General features: G+C 39.1%; 1 protein-coding gene across 2 annotated transcripts in view; it reads right to left on the reverse strand.

Moving 5' to 3' along the window:
* The window catches only part of PLPPR1 (phospholipid phosphatase related 1), a 258,265-nt gene that overhangs the window by 105,784 nt on the left and 127,429 nt on the right, over positions 1–25,052 (reverse strand). For both annotated transcript variants that reach the window (XM_026013224.2, XM_072727845.1), the window contains exon 2: positions 10,503–10,612. In XM_026013224.2, coding sequence (XP_025869009.1) covers positions 10,503–10,565 — 63 coding nt within the window. In that variant the 5' untranslated portion in view covers positions 10,566–10,612. The remainder of the gene's footprint in view (positions 1–10,502; positions 10,613–25,052) is intronic.

Genomic DNA, 25,052 nt, shown 5'->3' on the forward strand with positions numbered 1-25,052 from the left:
CAGAACACCATGCAAATGTCATATATGGTGTATTTCATAGGGTGATACCAGTATTTTCAGATTAAAAAAAATCTGAAATCTGTATAACTTAAATCCTGAGATCTATGCAGAGTTACGTATTTCCTTAGAATGCTGACAAGAGCAAAACTGCTCTCATTCTGACCTCTTTCCTGCCCTATTCACATGGTATTTTATATGTACTAGCATTTCCATTTTTAGATTACCAGTGAGACTGCACATCTTTTCTTACACTTATTAGAGCTTTGTATTCCCCTTCACCCCAGGTCAGGTTAGGCACTTTATTATCTTTGAAAGGGCAGGTGAGTGAAGAAGTAGAACCAGTAAGGAAAACTGGAGGAGGGTATGGTGGGAGTGATTTCAGAAAGAAGGGATTGGGAGGGTCCCAGACCCAGCTCCTAGTCCTTCCCTTGGAGTCCAACTACCTTATTCCTCCCAGAACCATATTTCTTCCTCTTTTGATCTTTTGAACTCCAGGGCCAGATCTAGTTTCTTAGTCCTAACTCCTCTTCCTCAGATGGTAGTTTATTTTAAGGGGGTCTTGATCCCAAAACATCTAACTTAAAGAGACTCAATGCTGAAGAACCAAGGAACCCTCAACTCCATTGGAAGAGCTCCTGAGGACAGGGATGAAGGGTGACAGCAAACTTATCTCATTTTTTAAATCAACACTGGTATTTTGATACTGCGAAAAATAAGAGAGATACCTAAATGTTGGCATTGTCCTTTTCGCTCCATACTGCAAACACTAGTCAAAGTGGTGATTACATAAGTAAAGGCATAGGAAAGTACCCTATAATTTATATTTGTCATTGCAATGTAAAAGACCCACAGATTTCTCATTGCTTTGTTTGAAACCTTATCCAATAATGTCTTAATATATATATATATATATTCTAAAAACATTACCCCCTTAAGCCCAGCAATTTTGCATGTCTGGGCATTAAACTGCCATATTAAACTCTAAGGGTCAGGGTTTTGGTGTCCCTGTGTGTGTGTGTGTGTGTGTGTGGTTAGTTTTACTTCTCATCTTTGTTGGTTTTGTATGTGTTTTATATTGCAGAGGAGTTCTTACTTTTAATTACTTTTATGTTAATATTTATTAACCACTTGCTATTTGACAAGTACTTTCAGGTGCATTACCTCATTTGTTTCTCAAAAGTACCCAAAAGGAAATTTGTTTTTTTGTTTTCATTTCACAGGTGAAGCAACTGAGGTCCAAAGAAGCTATGAAAGTCTATAGCAGCAGTAAATGACAGAGTCAAGATACAAACCCACTGGCTTTGATATCAACTTATTTTCTCTTTGTACTCCACTATACATAAGGATAAGATTTTATACTTTCTCCCTGGCAAGTTCCAGATGTGACTTACATACAAAAATTTTAGTTGCAATCTAAGTCTCAGAAACATGGTGGTCAGATCTGTAATATCTTAGCACCTGCAAATAAAGAGCAGAAAGTGAGGCCAAGACTCATTCTTTCTTTTTTTTAAAAAAATATTTTATTTATTTATTCATGAGAGACACAAAGAGAGAGAGGCAGAGACACAGGCAGAGGGAGAAGCAGGCTCCATGCAGAGAGCACAACGTGGGACTTGATCCCAGGACTTCGGGATCATGCCCTGAGCCAAAGGCAGACACTCAACCGCTGAGCCACCCAGGCATCCCCCAAGACTCATTCTTAAGTTCGAGGCACACAAAATAAGAGAGGCCTAGAAATGGTGCTCATTGTCCCAAAACGATAATATACAATGCCCTCGCTTCTGGCCCCAGGGAAGAAAGATACTCAGAACCATCAAGTTCTTGCAGAACTTCATGAGATTATTTATTTTCAGGCTGGCATTTACAACAATCACCTGGTAGGTTCCAGCAGAGAAAAATGAGTTGTCAAAAACAGGCAATAAAAAATTGCAAGTACAAGCAACCATCAAAATGATAAAACTGTCACATCTGTACATATCAAGCAACAATTGCATTCATTATGTCCAAACTCCTGGTACTTAATATTGTCTGCCAAGGAAGCTAAGCTCCATTTAGAGTTTTGCTGTAAGCATGAATATATTTTAAAGAGGCTTGACTGTTTGAGTTATTCATGATTTTACAGAGAATGTAATGAAACTGTCTTAAGAAGAATCCACTGGTACCTGGGAAGATCTGTCAAAAGGGGTATCTCAGTCCCAAAATATCTTTGTAATTTGAAAAAAATACACTGATTTTGATTGTGGGTGGCAAGGGAAATCTTAGCACAGGTCCTTATTTTTAGGGAAAAAATTATACTTCGATCACCAGTTTGAGTGTTTTCCCTCAGAGAAATCCTCTTTTGTTGATCCTCAAGAAGGAAAGGAGTTGCTGAAATGACAGAGTGAGAAAAAGGGAGAGAAGAAAAGCGGAAGAAAAGAGAGGGGATCTGAAATTTATTGAAAGACTAAGGGAGAGGAGGAGAGAAGGAAGGAGGATGGTGGAAAAGGAAAAAAAGGACTAAGGATGGAAAATGCACAAAGATAATATTTGATTACTTTTATCACTATTTTTACTTCTTAGCTAGCTTGTGGTAAGTACCTTTATCCTCACCACAAGTTCATATTATTGATTTCAAGGAGTAAAAATGAGGATGAGAAAGTAGATGTCCTCAGGCTCACTTAAAATTGTTAATTTTCTACTCTCCCTGGGGTCTCGTTCTTCATCTTTTGTCTAGTCTAGCATTTGCTGTTTTCTCTCTTGCTCCAGTAGAACCAGATCCAGCAAGAGCTGAAGGCTGTGGGTTAGAAATATTGTCAGGGACCATCCTGGAATTTTAGTGATTCCAGATTTCACTCATTAAGGGCTATATTCTGGCCCTTAAAAATCACCATTCCCTTGTCAAAGGATCTCCATTTAAGAGGCTCTGGTTAACATGGCAAGTACATTTTAAGGATTAGCTGACACCAGGTGATGTCCAAAACTGAATATTGAACATTCAAGGGCTTGGTTTCTGGAAGCATCTGTATTGCCCATTACAGATCATACTTCTCAATTCACTCTGCTGCCCTCCCTACTATAGATCCCTTCCCTTTCAGCCTATTACCTTCTGTATGTATATACTCTCTTCATCTACAGACACTTTCTCTCTCCAGTGACATCTTACTTTCTCATTTGGTAACATCCAAAGATTACTCAGAGCAATGCTCTCCTGACTTGTTTGCACCATGAGACCTTTTGTGCTGCATGCTGCTTTGTCAGAGTGCTTCTCTACCACTGGTTCAGCCTTCTGGGTGGATTCCAGGCAGTCTCCTCCTTTGTCATCACATTTTAATTTTTAGAGGCTGGATGGTATCTACTCACCTCACCAACTGCCACAAGTAAAACATCCTCTAGTTAAAATTCTATGCTTACATAGTTAAAATATCACCAAGAAAATGCACATCAGTGCTGCACTCTCGGCAGTATGTGGCTCTCACCTCCATCCTCCATCCCTCACATATTTCAAGCATGGCCCAACAACCCTGGCTCTAAGAAATACTTGATGAGATTCAAGTTGCAGAAGGCTGGTTAGGATGTAAAGTATGCAAAAAGGGAAAAACACATAATGCCTTGGTGGGGCATGGGGGCTAGGTACTGAATAAATAAGGGTTTAATGAATGAATGCATTCACGAAACAATGATAGGATGAAAACATTCCACTGCAAACATCTACAAACAATGGCTTGCCTTTATTTTTATCTTTTTCATTCATACATGAGTTGAATCAAAAGGGGTACTGAAAATAAGAATGTTAACCCAATAAACTGATGATACAGTGGATCCAGATGAGAGTAGAGAAAGGGGTACATGTCCAACTCAGTAACAAGATCTGGGCTTTCAAATCCATGGGGATAGGATGTGAGGATTTGAGTAGGAACAGAGACTCCTGCGTAAAAGCCAGCATTCCTGAACCTTGCTTTTCTTTCTCTGAGTGAGAAGGGAGGTGAACTTTGTCTAATTATACTTCGGTATTGTCAAGTTTGGGTTCTGAATAGAGAAGCCTAAACATAAGAGAAATATAGATGCAAAATCCCCTAAGAGACACTCTTAAAATCTAAGCTCCACATGAATCCTACGGAAGAAACAGGCTCTGCTAAAAAAATGAGCTAAAAATTATAAAAATTAATAAGGAACAATCCAGTATGAACTACAGATAGCAGATACAACATAGAGGAGGATAAGAATAAGAATAATTTCAGAAAACAGAATAACTGAAAGAATACAAAATAAATAAAAATGGTAAGCATGGAGATACTATAAAAACAGGCAGAATTTTGTATATAGAACTTCTAGAAATAAAAAAACAAGACGGGTTAAGAGACACGGAAAACAGAAAGAAAGAAGATCCAGTATATTGAATAGAGAAAAAGAATAGAGGATGGAGGAATATTTGTAGATGTGATGCCTGAGGCTTTTACAGAATGGTACAAACATGACTTTTTATACTCAAGACATAAAATAAGTTCTAGTCCATATAAAGTTCACACCTAGACGTATACAAAATGACAGACAACCAAAGACAAGACAAAAAATGTCAAAGCCACTGGAGAGAAATGTGAATTGCCTATTAAGAACAATAAGAGAAGAGTCTTCACAGAGTGAAATGGATGAACACTATAGAAGTTCTAAGGTGGTGAACAAACTATTCAATCCAGAATTCACCCTTCCAGATTATAATATAAAGACAACTTCAGGTAAATATTACGAATGTTTACAACTCACTAGACCCACGCTGAAAGTTCCGTGAGGAAATTTAACCCAGGAGGAAGGACAGAAATAGAGGGAGGAATGGTGAGCAAAAAAAATTAATATGTGGGTAAATTCAAAGGAGCCAGGACTGAAACGTTAGTGAAAAAATTTAAGGAAGTATTGAAAAAAAAAATAGAGAATGATACCCAAGATCTCAAAGTGACTTAAGACCATTATTGTTTAAGTGAAGCAAAGAGTGACTGGTTAATCTAATCATTTGCTATGTTTATATATTTAAAAGAAGAGTAAACTTTAAAAGAACAGAAGTCAGAGCAAGAAAAATACCATATGATTTTACTTATATGTGGAATTTAAGGAACAAAACAGATGAACATAGAGAAAACAACAATAACCCATAAGAGAGACCCTTCACTATAGAGAACAAACTGATGGTTACAGGAGGGAAGGCCTGTTGGGGCTGGGCTCAATGGGTGATGGGGATTATGAGGGCTTGTGATGAGCACTGCGTGTTGTATATAAGTGATGAATCACTGAATTCTACTCCTGAAACGAATATTACACTGTTATGTTAACTAACTGGAATTTAAATAAAAACTTGAAACAAACACAAATAGAATCTACAATTTACAACATAAAGGGGGAATTAAATCAAATGAAGTCATCTACTCTAGAAGGCAAAGGGAAAAAAATGAAAGTTCACATTTAAAACTGATTGCTGGGGATCCCTGGGTGGCTCAGTGGTTTAGCACCTGCCTCTGGCCCAGGGCATGATCCTGGAGTCCCGGGATCAAGTCCCACATCAGGCTCCCTGCATGGAGCCTGCTTCTCCCTCTGCCTGTGTCTCTGCCTCTCTCTCTGTGTCTCTCAGGAATAAATAAATAAAATCTTAAAAAAAAAAAAATAAAATAAAACTGCTGAAACACTTGACGTATTCCCTTTAAAGTCAGCAACTAGGCATGGATGTCTGCTGCCTCTGCCTCTATTGACATTACATTGGAGGTCTTAACCAAAGCAGAAAGATAAGAAAAAGTCATAAATAATCAGGAAAAGAAGAAACAAATATGCAACTAATTTTTTTTTAAAGATTTTATTTATTCATGGGAGACACACAAAGAGAGGCAGAGACACAGGCAGAAGGAGAAGCAGGCTCCCTGTAGGGAGCCTGATGCAGGACTCAATCCTGGACCCTGGGATCATATCCTGAGCTGAAAGCAGATGCTCAACTGCTGAGCCACCCAGGTGTCTGCCACTGAGCCACCCAGGCATCCCAAATCTGCTACTAATTGCATATGATCTAACTGTCTGGAAAAAAAAAAAAAACCTAAAAAATATACAGACATAATCCTAAAACAAAGTTTCCTCAAGGAAATGGATATAAAAATATCAATACTGTTCTTATATTGAAGCAAATAACTGGAAAACGTAATCATGGCCCAGCAATTCCACTGCTAGGTGTCCATCCAAAGGAAAGCTCTTGCTCACATGGATATGGAGACTGAAATGAGAAAGTTTTCTGCAGTAGAAAGTTGAATGAGTAAAGCAGGTGTCAAGAGAACAAAAAAGAATAGGAGCACATGGGTGGCTCAGTCACTTGGGTGTCTGCCTTCTGCCCCTGATCCCAGGGTCTTGGGAAGAGCCCCACGTTAGGCTCCTGTTCAGTGGGGAGTCTGCTTTTCCCTCTCCCTCTGCCCCTGCCCCTGCTCACATTCTCTCTCTTTCTCTCTCTCTCTCTCTCTCTCATAAATACATAAAATCTTAAAAAAAGAAAAAGAAAACAAGAATCCAGCAAACTCTCAGTAGGTGTATTTGCACAATGAGATAAAATGTAATAATTTAAAAGGAATGGCATGCTGCAGGTCTGGATAAATTTCAGAAACATAATGCTGAGTGAAAAGTCAAATTCAAAGATGGAACTTCAATATACTATCATTCATGTAAAATCCCCCTAAGATATTAATTATAAATATGTGGACATGTAGGAAAAATATGGAAATATGAATAAGAATCATGCAGGGGAGTAAAACCTCCAACTTCACAGACAGTTACTTCCAGGTCCAGGACAGTAGGACTTCAGCCATATTAATAGTATTTTCTTTTCCTTAAAAAAATATCCGAAGCACCTATGGCAAAATTTTAAGATTTGATTTTTATGGCAGGTGCAGGGGTGTCTGTTGTATTTTCTTTGTCTAAATTATTCTTAATTAAGAAGCAATAGTGAAAAGATATTCATTGATCAAATTGACATTTTAACCAAGTTATTTTTGACCAGGTTTTTGGATGTCCCTGTTATAATACCTGGCATAATTTAGGTAAACTGTTTTTGTCTTGTTTTGCTCCCCTACCACCAACAGATCTTACACAAAGAACTGTTCCCCAATCTCAAAATAAATATTTAAAATTTTTTTTCTTAATTAAAAAAATTTGGGGGATGCCTGAGTGGCTCAGTGGTTGAGCGTCTGCCTTTGGCCCAGGGCGTGATCCTGGAGTCCCAGGATCAAGTCCCACATCGGGCTCCCTGCATGGAGCCTGCATCTCCCTCTGCCTATGTCTCTGCCTCTCTCTCTCTCTCAATGTCTCTCATGAATAAATTAAAATCTTAAAAAAAATTTTTGGGGGTGCACCTGGGTGGCTCAGTCGGTTAAGGTCTGACTCTTGATTTTGTTTCACATCACGATCTCAGGGTCATGAGATCAAGCTTGGCCTCAGGCTCTGCTCTGGGCATGGAGCTTGCTTAGGATTCTCTCTCTGCCCTTCCCCCCAACTAATGTTTATTTTAACCTTCTGACCCCTTCACCTATTTTTCCCACCCCCACCAACCACTAATCTGTTCTCTTTAATCTATGAACTTGGTGGGTTTTTTTCTTTAATTTCACATATAAGAGAGATCATACAGTATTTGTCTTCTCTGACGGACTTATTTCACTTAGCATAATGCCCTTAAGTTTGATCCATATTGTCATATATTGCAAGATTTCATTCCCTTTTATGGCTGAATAATATCCCATTATGTGTCCACTCCACAATTTCTTTAACCATTCATCCATGGATGGACACTTGGGTTGTTACCCTATTGTGGCTATTTAAACAATGCTGCAGTGGACACTGAGGTCCATATGACAGTAAGTGTTTGACATGAAATACAGGAGAATCATGAAAGCCATCTTGAAATATACCTCCTCCCCTCTCAATTTATACTTTATTTTACTTTACTTCCTCTTTTTCCTTCTCCTGCCTGTTTCTGAGAGAAGTCACTGATGTCCTTTTTTTTTAATGTTTTGATTTAAATTCCAGTTAGTTAGCATACAGTATAATACTAGGGAGGGCACTTATGATGAGTACCAAGTCTTGTAATTTTTGAATTACTAAACTGTACACCTGAAGTACCTTAAACTTCCATACAAAATAAGAATGACAATGCAACAAGAAAAAGAATAAACTATCTTTCCTCTCCCAGATTTTTAGATTTATATTTATGTTTGTGCCAGGTTAAGGCAGAGAAAGACTGATTTATGTCTCTTTCTCCTTGCTCTACCAGTCAGCTCATAGTCATACATTAGAGGACTGAAAATCTTCAGATATATACCTTCCAGCAATAAATTAAACCTCTTACTTTAAGGTTTGGTTCCTGTTTGATTTTTAGGAAAATTTAAAATCAAATTGCTACCAGGAGGATAAAGATAATGACAGATGACTTTTTCTCTAATTTCCTCCAGCTTACTTTATAAATTTATTTTTCTTACAATAAAAGAAAAAGGATTTTAACATTGAAAGACAGGCACAGTACCACAGCCTTCGATCCTTTTCTGCATGAGCAGCATGAGAAAGGACTCTTTCTCTCATTCCAATTTCAATATGAACAATAGTAACTTAGAACCCATGATATACGGGGATCCCTGGGTGGCGCAGCAGTTTGGCGCCTGCCTTTGGCCCAGGGCGCGATCCTGCAGACCCGGGATCCAATCCCACGTCGGGCTCCCGGTGCTTGGAGCCTGCTTCTCCCCCTGCCTATGTCTCTGCCTCTCTCTCTCTCTCTCTCTCTCTCTCTCTGTGACTATCATAAAAAAGTAATAATAATAAAATCTTTAAAAAAAAAAAGAACCCGTGATATACAATAATGTATGGTTATTGACTGGAGTTACTTTTGATCTCAGAAGCAAGAATAAAGGAAGTTAAAAGAAGAATATTAAGTGCAACAACTTAAAGGATCAAGTTAAAGAAGAGTACTAAGAATATGTTTCTGTTGAGAGATAAGTGCTTTGTTTACCCTTTGAGAGATTCAGCATAGTTTTAGTCTGTAAGTATCCTGACTTATATTAACATCTCTGTCCCAAGTTAATGTCCTATTTCCACCTAATCCTACAATACAAATAGGTTCAGAAATATCACCAGAAAATAAATCAAATAATAGTTGTTCATCTAAACTACCAAGTGATGTTTGTTAGGTGAAACTCAAGGATCAGCCAACCATATATTTGGCTAAAAATCAGAATGCTCATAATACCCAACAGACTATATAGATAGCTAAGGTTATTTCAAGAAGTAGAAGATAGAAATATTGTTGCACTGATTCAAAGGAGGTGTTTAAACACATACGTAATAAAACTACATTTTTGCTAATATAAGTAGTGGTTTACCTCAAGTGCTGATGGTTTTCACAGTCAATTAAGTGGCTCAACATGCATGTTCCTCCCATACTCAGCCAAATAGATCTCATAACATAAGAACATGCTACAGCTGGTCCTTGGGATATAAAGATGATCTAGGCAATTACCCAGAAGGGAATCTTGGGACACTTATTTTTCAGCAATTTACATTGTCATATTTAAAATCCAATCTTTAGGATAAAAAACAACCCATCAGATGCCTTATCTCTTTGAGAAGGCAGAAATAATATCTTTGGCAAATCAACATCTTATTTTGAGACAACCTAGAGTCACTAGCTTTTTCTTTTTTGCATCACATGATTCCAAATTTCCTAAAATTTCCATGTCTTTGTTTCCTCTAAAGCAAACATTATAGAGAGTAAGATACAGTGGGGAAGGGGTATAAGGTATTTAACCAAGAAGATGCTGGAGAAGCATTTGTTGGTACAAACTTGGAGCATCTCAACAAAATCATTCATGACCAAAAGAAATAGCACACTAAACAAGCTCTCAATACTCCACTAAAGAAAAATGCCCCGTGGAAATAGTCAATTATAATTTTTTTCTTTATTGTGCTGCAAGGCAAAAGTCCATCAACTAACATCATCTGTAAACCAATTGGTTTGTTGTTCCCTGAAACATGATATTTATTTTTGAAAAACAATCTAGGGACACCTGGGTGGTTCAGTTGGTTAAACATCTGCCTTTAGCTCAGGTCATGATCTTGGGGTCCTGGGACTGAGCCCCATATGAGGCTCCCTGCTTAGCAAGGAGAATGCTTCTCCCTCTCCCTCTGCCCGAGCTCCTGCTCTCTCTCTCATTCATGTGCACTCATTCAAATATATAAAATCTTAAAAAAAACCAATCCAATTAAAATGCCACATTAATAATTAATACATTAAGTTACCACTGAAAATAAGAAGAATATAATAAAACACAATTCTTTTTTTACCTCATAGATGAACCTTCTCATTCTATGGCTTCTTGTTCAAGGAACACTTTGCATAATCAATTCTTTACAAATATTTGTGCTATCAAAGTTTGTCAAATAATTTCACAAAAGAATCCAAATTCTCAGCATAAAGACTACTCTTATTTCAATCTGTCCCTAAAGGCAAAAAATACACATACCTCAACAAAGATAAAACATGGGATGATGGAATGACTCCGTTGAGTGTTGTTTCCTACAGCCATTTCTTACACCATGTAGGAAGGCTGCGCCGCCTGCAACCGTCTCCAGGCTGAAATAGAAAGAGGTAGCATGGAGTAAGAACCACATGGTTAGCAGTCCCTTGCGTATTTACATAAAAATATCAGCTACACTCCAGATAAATAAGCTGTATACAAAACAATGCGAATAGTCATCTGTAGTATAGTCAAGTCAGAGTAGTCATCATTCTAGGGAAAAGAAACAAATACTAGCCATGAACAGTCTTAGAGTCCAAAGGACAGATGGGGAGCTCCTGTGCACAAACCTATAGCAAAAAGAATTCTAATCACCTGCGACTGCACAGCGCTTTACCCCAGGAGACTTCCTTCATGTCACAAAAGGCAGTTTCTGCTATAAAACATTTGTTGTCCATCCTGCATGATCTCCTGTCTGTGCCTGATTCTTTTGTTTGTTTGGTTGGTTTCTGCCCTTGCCTCTGCCTTGGTGCTGACATTTAGTTTAGTTTAGTTTAGTTTTTTTAAGATTTTATTTATTTATTCACGAGACACAGAGAGAGAGAGAGAGAGAGAGAGAGAGAATGAGAGAGGCAGAGACACAGGCAGAGGGAGAAGCAGGCTCCACGCAGGGAGCCCAACGTGGGACTCCATCCCGGTTCTCCAGAATCAGGCCCTGGGCTGAAGGTGGCGCTAAACCTATGAGCCACCTGGGCTGCCCCTGACATTTAGTATTGAGGCACTAATCCCTGACTTCTTTCCCAGACTACTCTTTTGCCCTTGCTCCCTTGACTACATGGCTATTAACATTTTGGATTAATATATCACTGATCCCTCTTACTGAGATCCCTCAGCTGTGTGTGTGCGTGTGCATGTGTGCACATGTGCATGTGTGTGTGTGCACGTGTGTCTCAAACACAAAACACTGATACCATAATAAGATCTCTTAATTTATAAGAATCGAGGATCTAAGGCAACAGTAGATTTTGAAAGTATTTGTTGAGTATCTGACTTTGAACCTCAAATATTCCTGCATTAGATTTTTTTTTTTAAAGAAGAATCAAAATTAACCAAACAATCAAGTAGAGGTTTTAGGCTCTCAAAGCCAGGTGAAAAATAATTTTCCACTACACCTTTTATTCTCCAATCGAAGCAACACTTAATGTGTTTCCAGGATCTGCTCTCGTAGTTCTGATTTTTGTCTTTAATTCCGGGTCTCCAGGATCACAACCTGGGCCGAAGGCGGTGCTAAACTGCTGAGCCACCCAGGCTACTCAATATATGGTTTCTTTATCTAGACTCTTCGACTTAGCACAATGTTTTTGAGGTTTATTCATGTCATAATGTACATATCAGTAATTTTTCCTTTTTATTGCTGAATAGTATTCCATTGTAAATCTATAGCACCTTCACCAATTGGTGGAAATGTAGGTTGTTTCCAATTTTTGCTGAATCCAATATTAAGTAGTGTCCAATATTGTGGGTAATGATGCTAAGAACATCTGTGTATAAGTCTTATGTAGCTATATGTTTTCATTTCTCATGGTTAGATACCTAAGAGTATAATTGCTGGGTCATATGCTAAATTATGTTTAAGAGAACTGTGGAAGTGTTTTCCAAAGTGGTTGTGTCATTTGACATTGACACCAGCACCATAAGAGATTTCCCATTTCTCCATATCCTAACATTTTTCTTTTTTTTTTAAGATTTTATTTATTCATTCATGAGAGACACAGAGATAGAGAGAGGCAGAGACACAGGCAGAGGGAGAAGCAGACTCCACGCAGGGAGCCTGATGTGGGACTCGATCCTGGGACTCCTGGATCAGGCCCTGGGCCGAAGGCAGGCGCTAAACCGCTGAGCCACCCAGGCATCCCATATCCTAACATTTTTATTGCCTCTTTTATTATAGTCACTCTATGGTTATGAGAGGATATCTCATTGTGGATTTCATTTCATAATAACAAATGATATTGAACATCTTTTCATGTACTTATTAGCCATTCTTAAATCTTCTTCTGTGAAATATCTATTCAAAATTTTCAGGGTTTTTTTTTAAGATTTTATTTATTGATTCATAAGAAACACAGAGAGAGAGAGGCAGAGACACAGGCAGAGGGAGAAGCAGGCTCCATGCAGGGAGACTGACATGGGACTAGATCCCGGGTCTCTAGGATCACACTAAGGTGAAGGTGGCGCTAAACCACTGAGCCACAGGGGCTGCCCAGAATTTTCAGTTTTTTGATTGGGTTGTTTATCTTACTATTTTCAAGGTACAAGAGTTCCCTTATATTCTGATTACAAGCCTCTTATCAGATATGTATTTTGTCTTTTGACTATTAATGTGACTTGGCATAGACTCCTTTAGGTTTATTCTGTTTTGGAGATTTCTCGCTACTTGAATCTGTGGGTTTATGTTTTTTTCCCCAAGTCTGGGAAAAGTTTCAGCCATTATTCCTGGAATACTTTTCAACATGCACTCTCATTTCCCGGAGACTCTAATGACCTGAATATTAGATCTTTTACTTCAGTCAATCATGTTTTTGAGACTAATTTTTTACCCCTCAGTCTATTTTCTCTGTTTTCAGATTAGGTATTTTACTATACTATCTTCAAGTTCACTGATTCTTTCCTCTGTCATCTTCATTATGATAATGAGCTAAGTTCACTCACTGAGCTTTTTATTTCAGTTGTATTTTTTAATTCTAAAATTTCCATTTGCTTTTTCTTTACCTTTTCTATTTCTTTGCTGAGATTATTTTTTCATTTGCTCCAGCATGTTTGTAATTGTTTATTGAAACATTTTTATGATGACTGCTTAAAAATTCTTGTCAGATAATTCTAGCATCTATGTCATCTGGGTATTGGTGTTTATTGGTCTTAATTCAGTTTGAGATCTTCCCTATTCTTGGTAAGAATCGTGATTTTTGATTGAAACCTTGGGTTGTTACATTAGAAGGCTCAAGATCTTGTTTAAACCTTGTGTTTTATCATACCTCCTCTGATACTCCTCTAGTAGGTATGGGGAATATTCTCTTGTTATTGCCATGTGAAGGAGGAAATCCAGGTTCTCTATGTGGTCTTCTGTGAAACTTGGTTGGGGAAGGGCCCCTTTGATAGACAGAAATGGAATTCAGGGCCTCCACTAATATTCTGTCTGGGAGTAGGAGAGGTACTTCTTTCTTTACATCTCCCCATATGGCTTCCATGGATAATATGGGAAGGTGGCCTTGTGATGGCTATGTAGTGGTAAAACTCCTGCCTTTCCATTAGCCCCTTCTAATACCACCCCAGTGAGGAGGAAGTAGGGATGTCTCAGTACTGCTTAGTAGGGGTGAGAGTCTAGGCTCCCCACATGTTCTCCTCTGACACTGGGAAGGGGGTAACTACTTATTACTGCCCTGCATAAAGTCATGTTCTGGCTCCCACTTGGCTTTCTCTGACATGACCTTAATAGAAACATGAGGCAACCTCCTTATAGCCTGCTAAGGGTAGAAGTTCAGAGTCTCCACTTGGCCTTCAACAGCCCAACAGTAGAGATAGGACTGTAGTTTTGTGTGTGTGTGTGTGGTGTTTGGCTGGAGTTAAGGGGTTATTTTCTAAAAATTTTGGTCTTCCAAAACTTTTTTGACCCCTTGGACAGAGCTATGCTTGGGGCTATTTTGTGTGAGTACTGGTGTCCTTGGGGTTGCCAGATTCTCCAACAACCAGTCTGAGAGAGGACACAAAGAGGAAATACTGGGAACTCACTATTGTGTTGTTTGTGTGCTGAGGTTCCTGTACAGTCTCCCTTTCCCTTCTACCTCTCAGTTTCCTTATGTTTGTTTTATACATAACATCTACGATTTTTAGTTGTTTTTAGAGGGAGGAACAATGAAAAGTACATCTTACCCCATCCTCCCAGAAACAGAAGTCAGCAGAATCTTTTTGAAAGAGTGTCATATACATCAGTGAACAAGATTCTTGTACAGCCCAGCCTTGCTGTGTTCTCATTAATTTGAGTTTCTTAGTGCCCAGTTTCAAAATATCAGAACAATTCTTTTCTTTTTCTTTCTTTCTTTCTTTCTTTCTTTCTTTCTTTCTTTCTTTTCTTTTTTCTTTTCTTTTCTTTTCTTTTCTTTCTTTCTTTCTTTCTTCTTTCTTTCTCTCTGTCTCTCTCTCTGTCCCTCTCTCTCTCTCTTTCATTCATACCAAATTCATGCCAGGTATCCCATTAGGTATAACTAGAAGAAATGAACTGATCAGATACCCCATATTCAAGGGGCTGACAGCTATCTAGAAGGCACTGGAAAACAAACATAAGAACAAGTATAACAATGGGTTAGAGGTACAAACACAAAAGGAAGTAAGAAAAGGGTGCTTGAGTGGCTCAGTTGGTTAAGCATCCTACTCCTGATTTTGGCTCTGGTCATGATCCTAGGGTTGTCAGATTGAGCCCCACATTGGGCTACATGCTGGATGTGGAATCTACTTAAGGGTCTCTTTCCCTCTGTCCCTCTCTGCTACCCCTCCCCCGCTCACACATGTTAGCACTCTCTCTCTAAACCAAAAATAAAAGGAAATAAGAGGGATAATGGCAGCTCAAATGAATAATCTTGGGGTCAGGGATCTCTTATACATCAGTTATATTATACATTAATATTTTATATACTAGGCACAGTACCTAGGATCCGCAATACTTTTAGGGGCCTATGCAAAGGTTTTAATCTTCTAAAACCAGAAAATGGACTTCTAAGCAGAAAAAAATTTAATATATATTATTAAATTCAGTTTTATACCATTCAATTGTAAAATGTAGATTTTGATTTTTTTAAATATTGAAAGGGGTCCCCAAGGCAAACTTGCTTAGAGTCCACAAAAGTAATAATGCAGCCCTAGTTGAGACAAAGTTAAGGAACAGTTTCTTGAAGAGACGGTATTCAAGTTGATTAAAATAAATGTAGAGGAGGATGAGAGAAGCATTTCTGCTAATGGGAGTAGCAAGAGCATAGGTTCCAAAGATATGAATCAGCCTAACAGGTTTGAGAAACTAAAAGCAAACACCAGATCAAACGTATGAAAATCAGAATGAGCTACCAAAAACGTATGCACATGTAACTCTGTATTATGCACAAACTCTTGCCAGTAGAGTACTTCAAGAATAAGAAATACAAGATGGTCCATTTCCATATCAGATAAGAACATAGGGAAAAGGGGGAATATTGACAGAGAGTGCTGTTTACCTGGTAATACATTCAGACAGAGCTACTGTTTCTAGGCAGCTAAGTATATAATAAATCAGAATTATCCAATGAAGGGATCAATAATTTCTCATATGTTTCCACTGATTTTTTTCCATTTAATTTCCTCTTGTTTATGAGAAGTGTTACAATTCCTAATCAACTCAGGACAAATTCAAAAATAATTACTGATTATAGAATATCTGTTTTGGTGATTCTGAAAATGGATGGTGATGAAGCATGGTTACAGCTGGATGGGGATAAACTTCACTTTTAAGTTTTGCAAAGTTGGCAGCTTTGCAGCTGACCAGGCAAGGAAGCTACAAAGAACAAAAATATCCTTGAGAAATAGGCACCATGACTCAGTGGGCCTTTCTGCCTGCTTTGATGAGAATCTAAAATGGCCAATAGCCAGTGGCCAAAATCACAGCCTGTGGTCATTCTCAGTAGCCTAGAGTCTATTATTTTAGGGAACCTGGAGCTTCCTCTTTTGACAGAGACCATTTTGAGCTAATTTTGCTAAAAATGTCAGGGCTCCCATCAAAGTTAGGATGATGTGAATTAATGGAGTTCACTAAAACAAAAATCTAAACAACATATGGACAACAACAGCAAGGACACCAAAAATGGTACCCTTCTGAGGAAGCCAAGAATTCTTCACTCTAAGGCTATGTTGATTTAGGACAGTGTTTCTGAATCCTGTCACTGTTGATATTGCTGGGCCAGGGGCTGTCCTGAGCATTGTTAGATGTTTAGTTATATCCCTGGTTTCTAGCCATGAGGTGCCAACAGTAGCAACCCCCTTCTCAAATCATTGACAACTAAAAAGGTTTACAGACATTGTCAGACATCGTCTTCAAGAGGATGTGGGGGAGGGATAGCCTCTAGGGGAGAACCACTAATTAAGGAGATTTGAAACCAGAGATGTTAGAACAGGAGAATTTTTGAGGTGGTGAAGAACTTCCTTCACCTGGGATAAAGACCACAGTTTTGCCCAAGGGGATAAACCTATTCCTGCTTAGTACCCAACAGAAGGAATTTTGGAATTTTTTAAGCTTATTACCATATGGCATGGGATTGTGAAAACGGAGTGCTGAAAACAAGCTTAAGCAACCTTAAAATAGCTCTGGAGGGATTTTGCTTCTAGCTAAAAGAAAGTAACTGAGACTGGATTTCATGCCTGACAACTAAAATATACAGACAAAAATAAATGGACAATGGTATTCAAGGCATTGGACATAGAGCATAAAGGGCAGTGACCCCTAAAAGATGAGAACAAACAGAGGTGAGCCCTATGACTGTCCTAGCTTATTGCCTGTAGAGTCTTCAGGCCATGGTAGAGAAGGGGAACCCAGAGAAGTGGCCAGTGGTCTCCCTGAATAAACAGAGATGAGAATGGGGAGGGAGCCCAAGCAACTGGAGTTCACAAGGCAGAGTACAGAGAAGAGAACAATGCAGAGAGAGAGAGACAGCCAGTTGCTCTGCAGAGGCTCCTTTTTGAGTCTTTAGCAGACCTCTGATGAGCATGAATGGAAAATACCCAAGGCCCAAGAGAAACCATCCAGAGGGATTAGAGCAAATAATCACCAGGGCTCACACATGGCCAAGAATACTTTCTATTCCCACCAACCAAGACAGACTCCCAATTCACCAGACAGCAGGTAGAGGGACTTCAGTGTTGGTTAATTAATAACCAGTATGAAAACATTTCTTATCCAGGAACCACAAGTGGCACTGAGAAGTACTCCTTATAGAGTATTATTATTTTTTCTTTCTTTCATTTGTCTGTTACAGAAAACTAAATATTTATTGAGATTCTGGGCCACTGAGCGGTATGCTTTCTCCAGGTATCAGGGGGCCACAGAAGCAAGAATGTGTGGCAGCACAATCCATAACCCAGGTCATGTCAAAGGCATCTCTGACATGAGTTTTACAACATTGAACATAGTGGAACTTTCTAGAAATTCCTCAAAATTAGGTTTGTGTAAGATTAAAATAAGATTAGGTCTATCAACAGAGGGGGAAGATAGGGCTTATGTCTATATAACCCAAATCTTAATTGGAGATAAGGGAGGTGCAGAAAAGAAGAAATTAAGGGGTAAGAAACAATGGTTATGAGAATTTCATTTTAATTCCAAAGTACTCAGGGTAAACCATAATCCCCCAATCTAGCTCATCTTTAACACATGTTAAATAGTCATTAATTTCCTTGGTGGCATTGAACTACCCCTCACTGTTCTGGATAATTTCTATTCAGTACATTATCTCCAACCAGGATCACAGTTTGCATTTAATTTCCCAAAGCTGGAAAACCCATTTCTTTGCTTGCTTGCTTTCTTCTTTTTAAAGCAACAAAGACAGGAAGGGATAGGAATGAACTGAATTGGTTGTAGGTGAGCACAATACATATTTCATCATAAGATGATGTGTAATTTAGGAATGCACTATTTAGGCTTTCAAGAGAAATTCTTTACTCTGTTCAGTTTTCGAGATGCCTTTCAAAGTATGTGAGGAATGACGATGTAAAGACCCTACATAATAGGAGAATGGCTTTAGTATTCTCTTTTCTCTATAGTCTCTTCCCTGCATAGTGTCTCACAGCTAGATCCACATCCAGACCTTGAACTAGCCCATACTAAGGCAAAGAGCATAAAACCCACAAACCAGAGAAATCTAGAGTGAAGTTAAACTTTACAAAATCCCACAATTTAGAGGCCTTATGAAAACTAAACTATTCTTGAGTGACTTTTCATACCCCAAAATAATTCCAGGTTCCCTCGGGGCTCCCATACTATGTAGCCTGGTCCATATGACCAGTTGTCAATTTTGTCCTTACTTCTTAAATCTGATGAATTACCCTCCTGGTACCTCAGTCTCTCTCCAGGCCTGTATTCCTGCCTGGACCTCACTCAGTGACCACCATTCATCTTGGTGGGTGCTTTGAACTTGCCTGTATGCCTGGTTCATACTTCAGCCCTATGCCTGAATGGCTACTCTGCAAGACAGCCCCTCCCCCTTGTCACCAGAGTATCATTGGACATGTAGGGTCCCTGCTGGTGGACCTCTCACTACTGAAACAGAGGCTGCCTGACTCATGTCTGAGCTTGCTCTAGGTTTTTGATTCTGTCAAATATCTCCAGTCTCATTTTGTAACAATATCTACTCTGTGCCCATTCCTAGCCCTTCTATACTCTAACCACTCAGTTTCTGCCACATGCCAAGGTCTTTCCTGCTTCTGGGTCTTCTCACACACTGCCTCACAGAGCACTCTTCCTTCCTCCATATTGCCTAGTAAATGTCTTCCCATCATTCAATGAAATGCCATTTTCAATGGGAAAGTGTCCTTAACTGCCCTGATGGGTTCAGTTCTATTATGTATATTTCTCATACTCCAGTATTTATTGGATAATTCTTTAATGTCTGTCCCACCTTTAGACTGATGATCAGCTTTGTTCCATGTGGCCAGGGCCATGTTTGCTGGTCTTGCTCAACACTGTAACCTTAGCACCTTGTACTGCGTGTGGCACATAACTATATAGTAAATGTTGATGCCAACTATGCGCCTAAGCTGCTCAGCTGCAATGTTTGGTTTCAAATCTACCCTAAGTCAGTTCTTTAGCTCTTCATCCTAACTAGGTCTTAGGTCAATCCTTTCTAGGTTTTGCATGAACTCAACAACATGGTACTAATGTAGGTCTTAGGTCAATCCCTTCTGCCCACTCCAACTAGCTAAGACCAACTATACCTACACCCAAAGAACAATAAAAAATAAAGTGATTTTGAAGTCCTAGAAATCAAAATGTAAACCAGAAAATATTTCAAAATGTAAAATCAAAAGGGGGAAATTATTCCATTGAATTATGGGTCTTTGTTTAGAAAATATCACTGTAAAATAAAATCACTTTATACAGCTGCTTTTAAAAGGTGTATACCTTAATTAAATATAACAAAAGTTAGAAGTTAAATTGGAAAAAGAGAGCACCAAAGTCCACCTAAAAAGTGAGCCATCTCTGTTAGAGACTAGTCTCTTAAAATCAACAAGGAACACAAGGATAATGTAAGCACAAAGCTCAGCAGGCGACATGAAGCAGCTGGGAGGAAAGCAGAGAGCATGCTAATGTCTAAATGGTTGATTGGAAGAGATACCCGGATGGCCTTATGGGTCACCACCAGAAGAACTGCTTAATAGGAAAACGATGCCCAGACAAGCAGGGTGTTGCTCTCATTTCTTTTCATATTGTTGATATTGTTTTACCTCTAACTTTCCACCAGAAAACAAAAATAGCTGAAAAAAGTAACAGGGCATAAAGAGCTTTTCTTCATTATAAAGTAGTGAGCTAATGTTTCCTTTAGTAAAATCGAAGGTTGGAAGGAAATGAGTTTGATGCTCAGTTAAACTGAAACTCTGAAGCACTAGAGCAAGAACAAGAAGTATGCACACAGGGACACAGAGGGACAGGGACACACACACACACACACACACACGGGCTTGGACATCAGGAAAGTTTCAGGAAAAGTTGTTCTCAAAGTCTGGGGAAAAAAACAAGTAGAGAATATGTTGCAATTGTTCTTAGCTGAAGAGTAGTGAATGTGATTCTTAAACTTGAGTATTTGCATTCTCTCACATCTGGCTCTGATTATAAAATTTCAATGTAATTACAGTTATCAATAACAAAATTATAATGATGTTGTCATCTTGATCTATGTTACAGGACTATGTCAAAGGTAAAGAATTGTTTCATTGTGGTCACTCACATCCTTCCAGTGAAAAATGCCCACTGATAAGGTTTAAGATGAACTTGTATCAGGTTAAAGTCTATTTTAGAAAAGATCTGGTATTCCTAGTATCATGATGCTTTTTACTAAACTATTTTGAAGACAGGTGTTGAGGAGAAGGTGCCATTTTGTCTATTCACCCACCAATAGGCTTTATTAAGTACCCACTAACTATAAGCCCTTAGGCTTTGGGTTGATGTAAATATGAATCAAACAGTCATTGACAGGAGGTAGCTCACAACCTTGTAAGAATATAAATGCACACAAATTCAGAGTCTATTAGAAATGCAGATGATGAGAATTCATAGGAAGGAGAAATTACTTCCATGGAGGATATCTGCAGTGTGGCTGTTAGGACAGGCAAGTACGAACAGGCCTAGGAGATATATTTCCAGAGTTTAGAATGAGCAAAATATAGAGCAGAACAGCTCAAACTATATCCATGGTATGGAATTACGGTTAGATAAGTCTGGCCAGCACAAAGAAGGCACCAAGAAAATAGCACTAGGCATAGCTAGAAGATTAGGACTGGGTTGCTGAATGCCAACCTAAAGATTTTAGAGCCTCCACATATCCTTTGGCTTATAGGATATAAGATGGATGGTGGTGGGTGAACGCTGGAGGTAGGGAGACCTATTAGTGATCACGGTCTTCTAGTTGAGATGGGATTAGATCCATGCAAGAGCTAGCTTCAATCCAGTTTCTATACTTTTGAAATGAACAGGGAGGAGAGGGAGATAGGAGCTCCTGTTTATATGTGGATCTCTCTGCAGTGGCTTAGAAGGGAATTTGTTAAACATTAAGGTCAGAGGGACCAGAGTGGCCTTTCAGACTTCCTAGTCATTCCCTTTGAATTCTGTTCTGGTTCGCATCTTCAGGGGCACAGTGGTTTCTAATGATCCAAGCAATGGAATCACTAATTAAGGGGAGAGAAAAGAAGCAGCAGATCAAGTTCAAGGTGAGAACTTCCTGGAGAAGAGAGAAAATAGACTAGAATTCTAAAGAAGCTGCACGGGAAAGTCTTTTGGGGGTGTGGTGTTTCCAGGATATTAGACAGCCCTTTATGGTCTTGCCTGCAGGGATGTATGTCACAAGCTGTTCTGAGCAGTGGGAAGTCTGTGATACTGTTGTTCTGCCAAGCAAGGCTGCATTTTCCAATTTAAAGCTAAGCTGCCCAGGAGCCAAGCTGTTTGTTTTTCAGAAGAGAAGACAGGAAGAGAGACAGAGACAGAGAGAGGGAGAGAATATGACTCTGTGTGTGAGAGACAGACAGAGACAAAGAATCAGAAAGACAGAGGGATCCATGAGTTAAGATACCAGATCGGTCCTCATGCCAACTCTCTGGAACAGAGTGGTTTTATATTTGTCATTAGATTCTCAATCTTTGGGCACTCTCAGAAAGCACTGCCAAAAGTCCCTATGCCCTCATGACAGGGTAATTAATTAGCTCTGTTGGACCCTGTTGGGTTCTCACAGGAGACAGGAAATAGAAGCAAGAGGAATTCCCTCTCACCAAGGGTGGTTTCAGAGGATTAGACAACACTGGCGGGAGCCTAGATTTGCCCCCAGTCAGGGGAGGATTTACACAGTCAGGAGAGGATCGCATTAAGTCAGTGACAGGATCAACCTTAGAATTTCGAATGAGTATATGATATTGCCCTCTAGACTCCTTGATAAACATCTATGGAGAACTTGCTATTGCAAGCCAGGTTTTATAAGGTTAAGGGCATTATGGTTTTGCTTTTTACAATTAACACTATAATACTTCTTGAGTAATGTGCATATGATATGGAGATACACTGATCCTTCTTTACTACTGCAGCCCATCTACCTCATCAAGCATTCCTCCCCTCCAGGTACTAACTGACCCCGACCCTGCTTAGCTTCCGAGATCAGAGGATATCAGGTACATTCAGGGTAGGCATGGCTGTAGACTCATCTGGCATTCCTGATTCTCCTCACCTTGTATCTACTTTCTCTTTTGTCGATACCACTTACCATGTAACGTATTATTTAATTTACTGTGTTTATTTATTATCTTTCTCCAACTGTCAGAATGTGTTCCACAACTCCTTATAATTTTGTACCCCAAGCTGTCTCTTATAATTATTTAATGTCGCCTTTCCAAGTGAGGTGGAAAAACATTGTCTCTCTAAACCTAACATAGTTTAGGGGGCCAGGAAAATCTACCCTGGAGAAGGGATCTCTGGATGCCAAGGAGTGAAGATGGTGGGTGGGGACCGTACTCCTGTCAAAGGCTATAGCTTATGGGAAGTTCCCAAGATGGGAGAAGGCACAGCCATGTGGCTGAAACATAAAGAGCACAGGCAAGGGGACCCGTAGTAAGGCTGGGGAAGAGAAGGCTCAGGTGATACGGGGCCGGGTAGGCCATGTTAAGAAGTTTAGAATGAGTTCTAAGAATAATAGCAAACATTTGAAAAGTTTTAAGGAGAAAACTGCTAGATCCCAATTTGTGTGCACTAAAGATTGCTCAGGGTACAGAGAGTGGTTTGGGAGAACAGGGCAAGAAGGAATATGGTGAAGCGGTCAGCTGAAAGATCTTGCTACCATCTAGACTGGAGGAGAAGGTGGCTTGGGTTAAGCTGGGGCACTAGAGACACATAGGCGAATGAAATAAAAAAAATAATCAGAAAAGCAACTAAGATTTAGTAATTGCGTAGAGTGGGAGTGCTGGGAATGTTAAAATGTTTTTTTTTTTTTACAATGTCTAAATCCCTCAAACTAAAATATCCATCTTTCTTGTGCCATCTCCAGCAGCGACAAACAGTTTTCTGTTTACCCTCCTGTTAAATCACCTGCAGCCTCCTCTTCAGTCTTTCCTTGTGAATCCCAGTTGTGTTCTCTCAGCCTTCAGGTGGCCCAGACCCAGACAGATGGTTCTTGAGAATCGCCTCACAATATCTCCTTTTAAAACACCATGCTTAAAGAACAACAAAACCAATACCTTACTATCAATGTAGTAAAAGAAGTTGGGATCCCTAAATATTAACAAATGTCCTTCCTTATTTTTTATTTACTTATTTTTGCCTTTCCAGCTCCTATATATCCTTCAAGACACAATTCAATGTCAGCCTCTTCTAGGAAGACTTTCTAGTTTAGTCAGTCGGCCATTCACAACAGTCATGCTTTGATCTGCCAATAAGTCACACATGCTTACTATCTGAGCATTGATTTGGCGTTTAATTGCAGGCAACATTAAATCATCAATGACAGGAGGGGACAAGGCAATCTCTTAGACCCTTTCTAGTCCATGAGCCTTTCGTGTTCTCATTTTGTCTCTCAAACTCTAAAGTTCTCAGTTAACTTTCTGTGGGCAAATGAGTTATCTTTATTCCAAATTATCAACTACAAGAATGATCAGACTTGTAAGTCTCTGTGGTGCCCATGCCATCTGGCACAGTGCCAAATGACAACACACGGTAATAGTTGCAATCGTTCCAAAGAGAATGTAGAAGAGGTGATGGAGTTTGCCTCAGCTCTGCTTCCTCCTCCTCTTACTTCTCCACCCTCTATAGCGAAGCCGCACTGAGCACTGAATAGACAATCAGCAAAAACTGGCTAGAGTTGTCATGTCTTTAAAAGACCCAATAATTAAAGCGCAGCCAATTCATAGTCATACTAGAAGGAAAATGAATGAAAAATCAAACTACTCACCCAATTTCAGATCAATAGTCTCACCTACCCGTTTGCTAAAATTACTAAAAACAAAAGCAAAAACCCACCAAAAAAAAAATAAATAAATAAAACAAAAAACCAACCCAAAATACAGAGTACTTTGAGTTTTCCTTTTTTTCTCCTCTTTCTATTTTTAGTGGAAACATTTATAAAGGCATCAAGAGGCCAGGATCAAAAGGATGAAGGCAAAGCAAAGTTTATGCAACATTTACCTACTCATTTAGTACTGACACAACTCTGTGAAGTAGATTGAATTATGAACTGTATTCTGACATGAAAGCAACAGTTATAGAAAGTTTAAGCAGAGTGCCCAAGTTCATACAGGTGGTAAGTGTCAAAGCTAAGACTTAAAACCCAGGTGTCTGATCCCAAAGTCTGTACTTAGTTACTATGTCAATTTCTTCCCCAGAAAAATGAAAAAGGAAGCAAATGGCTTAATCCACATCCTTGGTCATCAGCTTCTGGCTATTGGTCAGTTCACTCTCTGATTCACTGGTGCTTTTTAGAATCCAAGAAGCATCCAGGGATTGTGATTCCTTGATATAAACCCTCAGTTTTTCCTAATTTTAAAAGAACTGCCACAAGTCATTAATCTAGATACATTCAGTGGCTGTGTTTAGTAGACCTCTCATTCTTTTCCAACCCACTAAAACTGCATACTTCATAGGACTGTAAAATCATTCCAGGGATTTGATGTAATCTTGTGGCCCAATCTGGAATTGGTTAACGTAAATTAACACTGCAAAAGGCATACATTTGTTGACTGAGTGCGCTGATATCTATGAACAAACTTTGGGATGAAGTTAACACCTATTGCAGTGTTTTA

This window comes from Vulpes vulpes, chromosome 12 (genome assembly GCF_048418805.1).
Source record: "Vulpes vulpes isolate BD-2025 chromosome 12, VulVul3, whole genome shotgun sequence".
NCBI lineage: Eukaryota > Metazoa > Chordata > Mammalia > Carnivora > Canidae > Vulpes > Vulpes vulpes.